Source organism: Zonotrichia leucophrys, chromosome 27, assembly GCF_028769735.1.
Source record: "Zonotrichia leucophrys gambelii isolate GWCS_2022_RI chromosome 27, RI_Zleu_2.0, whole genome shotgun sequence".
NCBI classification, from domain to species: domain Eukaryota; kingdom Metazoa; phylum Chordata; class Aves; order Passeriformes; family Passerellidae; genus Zonotrichia; species Zonotrichia leucophrys.
In genome coordinates, this window is record NC_088196.1 from 2,355,597 (window position 1) to 2,362,961 (window position 7,365).

At 58.1% G+C, this 7,365-nt stretch overlaps 1 protein-coding gene and 1 gene segment (V, D, J or C); both read left to right on the forward strand.

Annotated features, from left to right (window-relative positions):
• The window catches only part of LOC135458564 (M1-specific T cell receptor alpha chain-like), a 208,892-nt gene that overhangs the window by 18,843 nt on the left and 182,684 nt on the right, over positions 1–7,365 (forward strand). The window lies entirely within an intron of this gene.
• On the forward strand, positions 5,175–6,207 carry LOC135458286 (T cell receptor alpha variable 4-like). The segment is given in 2 exon segments: positions 5,175–5,246; positions 5,702–6,207. Coding segments are annotated over 2 exon segments (558 nt in total).

Genomic DNA, 7,365 nt, shown 5'->3' on the forward strand with positions numbered 1-7,365 from the left:
TCCTTTCGAACAGTGCCCTGAAGGACAATTCGGGAGTCCCCACAGGATAGCAAAGGGAGGATGTCAGGGAACACATTATGGGAGCGAAGGAAAGCCAGGCTCTGTCAATCGTGATCTCCACGCTCCCAGCCCGATCCCTGCCCCCCAGGCCGGCCCCGCCGCTCCCGACGTGCCGAGAGCCGAGCGCCGCCCCGCAGGCCCCGCGCTCGCCTCCGCTCCGTTCCCTGCCAGGACTCGGCCCGAGCCCGAGCGGCAGCGGCGCAGGGCTCAGCCCCGGGGCGGAGCTGGGGCGGCGCAGAGGAGGCGGCACGGCCGCAGCAGAGCCGGGGCTCAGGGGCACAGCGAGGCTCGGCCGGCGGAGCGGCGGCATGCGGCGGGCTCGGGCCGCGGGGCTGGCGGCGCTGCTTGTGCTGCTCCTCGGTGCGTGGGGTGCCGAAAGGGCCGCGGGCTGGGGTTGGGGTGATCCCGTTGGTCCCTGCAAGCTGGCGTCCTGCTTGGCTTATTCACTGACTTTCCCCTAGGGCTAATCTCCCGTTAGTCCCTTCAGTTTTCCATCTCATACTCCTGCAGAAATCTAATTCTGTTCTATGTTCAACTCTACAGAAGCATTCCAGTCCTCTCGTTCTTTATTACTTACAAAGTCAGTCCTTGCCCTTTCTAACTCCTTTTCTTTTTGTTCTTTTTCCCACCTCCCTCCTTTCTCAAGGGAGTGCACCATTCTTTTTGGCATTCTGGCATTCATCTCTCCACAAAGCAGAAATGGAGAATTCTCTTCCTGCCTGTCTTGAAATCCCCTTGGCACTTTTTCTGGCATCATCTCTGTACATTTCTCATTGTATCTGCAGGCTTTCTTCTGTGAAGTAGGGCATTAGAGGATTTTAGCCCCGTTCTTTTTCTGTTCCCGGCAGTGGCTTCAGGCAGAGCCCAGGTGCAGCAGGAGGCATTCCTGGACACCACCGAGGGCACCGGCATCAACATCACCTGCACACATACCAAGAAACTGAGCGGCGATTACATCCATTTCTACCGTCAGCTCCCGGGCCAAAGCCCCGAATTCCTCGCCCTCACTGCTAGAGGTTCCAAGCCACTGTCGGACATTGCAGGATCGCTGTCGATGTCGGAGGACGGGCGTTCGAGCTGGCTGTGGCTCGCTGAGCCCCGGCGCGGGGACGCGGCCGTGTATTACTGCGCGCTGGGGGCCACGGGCAGAGGAGCCGGGGCTGCGGCCGGGCACGAACCGCCGCGGGCGGGGCCGGGCGGGGCCAGCAGGGGGCGCTGCCGCTCCGCCCGCCGGGGCCGCCGAGCCCCGCTCGTCCCGGGCTGCCGGGCCGGGGCCGCCACCAGAACCGACACCGGCCTCGGTACAGGCAATGGACATGGGAACCGATGCCGCCACGGGACCGGGACCGGGACGGGCAATGGGACCCACACCATTACCGGCAACGGCAGCTCCGGCTTGGAGTCTACCACCTCCCTTAGCCCCTCCTGGTAGCACTTACTTAATGAGCTTTTGCCCCAGCTGACTGGTCTCCCCAGTACGAATCCAATCCCAAAGTCTTCTGTGCCTCTAAGTGGCTTAACAAGTCTTTAACTTCTTCTGTCTGGTTTACAGGCGTTCCATGCTGGTTGCCTTTCCTGTCTCCCACATCAGGAGGCCAGTTGTCCTGATGATAATCAATTCTACTCTTAAGATTGAGGCAAAGAATGTGCTAAGCACCTCAGCTGTTTCCTTGTCTTTGGTGAATGAGAACTCTATGAGAGTGAACTGAGCACAGAAGAAAAAAAACACTCCTGAGACATTTGTCTTGTGGGTAATTTTGTAGGGGAAAGAGAAAGGGAAGGGGCATCAGACTCATCTGGTTTCCAGACTCAGAAGGAGCCCGGGTGCAGTTAAAAAATGATGCAGTAGACTGCAGGAGATTTGTTCAGGATAGAGGTGCTGAAATGCAGTCCCTTCTTCCTGAGCCCTCCTTTTTAAGTTGTTCTAAACATCACACTCTGCCACTGCCTATTGCCAGCCCTAATAAGGACGGTTTCACCCAAGTTTGGTTTTTTAGTTTAATTCCATTTAAAATGATGGGAGTGCCACAGTATCGCTGGGAGCACTCACACACACAGACACATGGTCACGGACATACACAGGTCTCTCCAGGTCAATGCACTGCTGCTCTCCCCTGAGCTGCGTCTCATTGGTTTTGTGGACAAGGAGAAAGGCTCGGGCTTTATGCCCACGTCCTGTATCCGTGTGTGCGAGTTCCTTTCCAGTGACCTGATGGACAATTCGGGAGTCCCCACATAACAGTAAAGGGAGGATGTGAAGGAACACATTATGGGAGCCAAGGAAAGCCAGGCACTGTCAATCGTGATCTCCACGCTCCCAGCCCGATCCCTGCCCCCCAGGCCGGCCCCGCCGCTCCCGACGTGCCGAGAGCCGAGCGCCGCCCCGCAGGCCCCGCGCTCGCCTCCGCTCCGTTCCCTGCCAGGACTCGGCCCGAGCCCGAGCGGCAGCGGCGCAGGGCTCAGCCCCGGGGCGGAGCTGGGGCGGGGCAGAGGAGGCGGCGCGGCCGCAGCAGAGCCGGGGCTCAGGGGCACAGCGAGGCTCGGCCGGCGGAGCGGCGGCATGCGGCGGGCTCGGGCCGCGGCGCTGGCGGCGCTGCTTGTGCTGCTCAGCGGTGCGCGCGGGGTTCAAAGGGGTCGATTCTGGGCTGGGCTGATCCTGCAGGTCCCCGTAGGCTGCCGTCCTGCCTGGCTTCTTAACAGACCAATGCCCGCGAGCTGTTCCCTTGTTTTTATTTTCCTTTTCTATACCTCATGCCCTAAGAAATATCCTGATTCTCTTCTATGTCCAACCCTGCCCAAGCATTCAATTCCTCTCCTTCTTTATTACTTTGGAAGTAAATTCTTAGCTGTTCTAAGTTTTCTTTTATTTTTGCGCTTTCTCCCTCATCCTCCTGTTCTCCAGTGAATGCACCATTCTTCCTGTCATTCACGCAACCATCTCTCCACAAGCCAGTAATGGACAATTTCATTCCTGCTTATCTTGAATTCCCCTCGTTCCTGTTTCAATCATCATCGCTCTGAACGTTCCTGACTGTTTCTGCGGGATTTGATCTTTGTAGTGCGGCTGTGTAGAATTTAAAGTTGATCCATTTTCTGTTCCGGCAGTGTCTTCAAGCAGTGCCCTGGTGCAGCAGGAGCCATTCCGGGAGACCACCGAGGGCACTGGCATCTCGATCACCTGCTCACACTCCTATAAACTGAGGGGCGAGTACATTCATTTCTACCGTCAGCTCCCGGGCCAAGCACCCGAAGTCCTCGCACTTGTTTCTAGAGGTTTCAAGCCACTGCCAACCATTGCAGGATATGTGCGGGTGTCGGGAGACGGGCGTTCGAGCTGGCTGTGGCTCGCTGAGCCCCGGCGCGGGGACACGGCCGTGTATTACTGCGCGCTGGGGGGCCACGGGCAGAGGAGCCGGGGCTGCGGCCGGGCACGAACCGCCGCGGGCGGGGCCGGGCGGGGCCAGCAGGGGGCGCTGCCGCTCCGCCCGCCGGGCTCCCGGGTCGCGCCTGCGCAGCTCCTTCCTCTGCCCCGAGGCAGCAGCATCGACAGCGCCCATGGCAGCCAAAGGCCCGCACACTCCGGGCCTGCCTGCCCTCACTTTGACTGCTGCCGCTGCTCCTCACTTCCATCACATCCCTGAGCCTCCCTGATGTCTTGCTGGGAAGAAAGCAGCTTCCTGAGTACGAGACGTAATTAAAGAACTCCTACTGCACATACATGAGTGCCAAAAACAGACTTTGGAACTTGCACACACCCAACGAGTTACTCATAGCTCTTCATTTATGAAGAGGTGTATGCACACACATTTCCAAAGGAGACCCAGGCACAGACGCTTATCCTTCTGACATGTCCCCCCTGATGTGCAAACACAGACACTGACTCCTAATTCCTCCTCCTGCCCCCAAGTGTGTGCATGCACATCGACGTGAACATTCCCATCCAGAGATGTGCACACATAAAGCACATCCCAAAATGGATATATGCACACACATGCCCTTCCTTGCCTCCTCAGCTCATCCTCATGCTCACTGGTTTTTTGCCTCCCCATCTGTCGTCTTTGGGCTGCTGGTTCCGACCTTGCCATGGTAAAATCGCCTTCACAAAAGTATTTGTGATTTGCTGGACATCTTACCCTGTGTTCAGCCTGTGAGTACACAAACCATGCGAAGGCCTTGCCTTACTCCTCGTCCTTTCCTGCAAGGCTCCAGCCCTGCTGCAGTTCTTTCCGAGTAACCCTCAGTGTTGTCCATGGCTGATAGTGTCCTTGCCTGTGCTCCTGGTTTTTGTGCACTTGTGTTCAGGCAGAGTCCACAGGAATACATGTGAAAGCACGAATTCCTGCATGAACCCACCAGTGATGTGCAAGAGCCTCTGTGTGTGTGTGTGTGTGTGTGTGTATGTCTGTGTCTGTCCGTGTGTCTGAGAGTGACATATTGTGTTACTCCACAAGTTAAATGCCTTGATCACACTGCAGACTCTCACCACTGCTCTGCCCTGAGCATCATAGAGCAGCATTTGCTGAGGCTCAGAAGGAGCCTAGCTGTAACTGGACAATGATACAGCAGTCTGCAGATTTGACCAGGGAAGAGGCACTGAAATGCAGTCCCTGCTTTTGGAGACCTTCTTTTCCAGCTGCTCTAAACACAGCCAAACAAAAAAATGGACACACGGACACAGAGACAGGTCTCTCCAGGCCATTGCACAGGTGCTCTCCCCTGAGTTGCATCACATTGGTTTTGTGGACAAGGAGAAAGGCTGAGGATTTATGCCCTGGTCCTGTATCCATGTGTGTTGATTTCCTTCCAGTGCCATGAAGGACAATTCGGGAGTCCCCACAGGACAGCAAAGGGAGGATGTGAAGGAACACATTATGGGAGCCAAGGAAAGCCAGGCACTGTCAATCGTGATCTCCACAGTCGCAGCCCGATCCCTGCCCCCCAGGCCGGCCCCGCCGCTCCCGACGTGCCGAGAGCCGAGCGCCGCCCCGCAGGCCCCGCGCTCGCCTCCGCTCCGTTCCCTGACAGGACTCGGCTCAGCCCCGGGGCGGAGCTGGGGCGGCGCAGAGGAGGCGGCACGGCCGCAGCAGAGCCGGGGCTCAGGGGCACAGCGAGGCTCGGCCGGCGGAGCGGCGGCATGCGGCGGGCTCGGGCCGCGGCGCTGGCGGCGCTGCTTGTGGTGCTGATCGGTGCGTGGGGTTGGCACCAAGCGGACCGGGGATGGGGCTTGAGTATTCCCCAGGGAGACTGGCACGGATTTTTCCCTGTCTTCCCCAACTCCTTCTCTCTCCTGGTCTCCCTGCCATCTCTCATCCCAGCAAGCCTGAAGGCATTTGCGTTGGCAAAGCCTGCCTGCATGTATTCTTGCTTTTCTATGCACCTGTACCTTGCCCTATACATCCAGCATTTATTTTTACCCTGAATACAGCATTCTGTTCTTCACTCAAACTCCTCATTTCTCCATCCATCTGTGCATGCGCAGACCTAACTTCAGCCTTATCTCGGCATGCATGAATTTCCAATTCCTCACATTCCCTTCCAGTCTGCCTCTGACTTGTGGCCACTGTTCCCGACTCTGTCTGGCAAAAGAAACCTCAGAATCCCACGGTTTTACCATTTTTGTGCTTTCTCTGTTCTTTTCCAGCAGGGACTGCGGACACAGACCAAGTGCAGCAGACGCCGTGGGCAGAGACCACGGAGGGCATCGGCATCAACATCACTTGCCAGAACCCCAAAACTGCTGCCGACTCTACCCACTGGTATCGCCAATTCCCACGCCAAGCACCCAAGCTGATAGCAACGGCTGTCATGGGCACAAAACCGGTGCTGGAGCCAAAGGGGAGTCTGACGGTGTCGGCAGATCGGCGTTCGAGCTCGCTGTGGCTCGCTGAGCCCCGGCGCGGGGACGCGGCCGTGTATTACTGCGCGCTGGGGGCCACGGGCAGAGGAGCCGGGGCTGCGGCCGGGCACGAACCGCCGCGGGCGGGGCCGGGCGGGGCCAGCAGGGGGCGCTGCCGCTCCGCCCGCCGGGGCCGCCGAGCCCCGCTCGTCCCGGGCTGCCGGGGCAGAGCCGCCACCAGAACCGACACCGGCACCAGAACCGACACCGACACCGATACTAGCACCGATACTCACTCCGGCACCCACTGATACCAACACCGGCAGCTCCAGCTTGGAGTCCCGGACCATGCTCAGCCCCTCTTCTCAGCCCGAGCTGTGTCCAGCTGAGCTCCTCACGGCTGCAAACAGCCCCGCCAGGCCATAGCTACATGTTCACACTGAGGTGGTCTGTTTTAGGCAGGGAGGGCAGCAGGGTCTTTTACAAGCATTCTCTTGCTTCTTCAGAAAGGGCTCTGTGCGTTCTGGGCAACAGAGCTTCCTCTGGCCTGTCTACAAATGTTGGCCATCATTGTCTCAGAAATACATCAGTGAGAGCACACATTCCCACCCCATTCCATGTCAGGCTGGTTCTCCTCTTGCCTCTGTCCTCCAGTCCATGGAGTGCAGACTTGCAGGAAGAGATGCCTCCGGGATGGATCTCCCGTATATCCACAGGTATTGCCAGAAAATCAGCTCCAGAATGCTCTCTCCTCCATGGAGGCACAGTCCTGCCAGGACCTTGCTCCTGTGGGGCTTTACCTGGGGTCACACCTTCCTTAAGGACACTTCCAGGTGCTATGGCTTTGGATCTTCCATGGGATGGATTTTTCTAACCACACACATTCATAGGCTATAGGGGGACAGCCTCCCTCACCCTGGTCTTCATCGCAGCCTGCAGAAACAGCAGTGCTCTGGTGCCTGCAGCAGCTCCTCTCCCTCCTTCCTTACAGATGCTCCTGACTGCAGAGTTGTTTCTCTCACAGAATTTGTTTCCCCTCCTGCTGTTGATGTTGCACAAGTGTTTTTCTGCCTTTTCAATCTTTTCCAGCACAGATGCTCTCTTTGGCAGGAAGGAAGTCCAAACTCTTGAGGCCAGCAGAGCCCTCTGCCTCTTGTGCCCCCTGTCCCTTCTTACAAACACATGTCACGAAGAAATCGGAAATCTGCACGTACCAGTGGAGGGAGAACGGGAAGGAATAGATGGTGGAGCAAAAGGGAGAAAATTATCAGTCAGTCCTGTGCTTCCCGAGACAGAGGGCTCCAGGTCTGCACATTGTCCCCGCTGTCTCCGTGGGCCACAGCTCCGAGCGCCGCCCCGCAGGCCCCGCGCTCGCCTCCGCTCCGTTCCCTGCCAGGACTCGGCCCGAGCCCGAGCGGCAGCGGCGCAGGGCTCAGCCCCGGGGCGGAGCTGGGGCGGCGCAGAGGAGG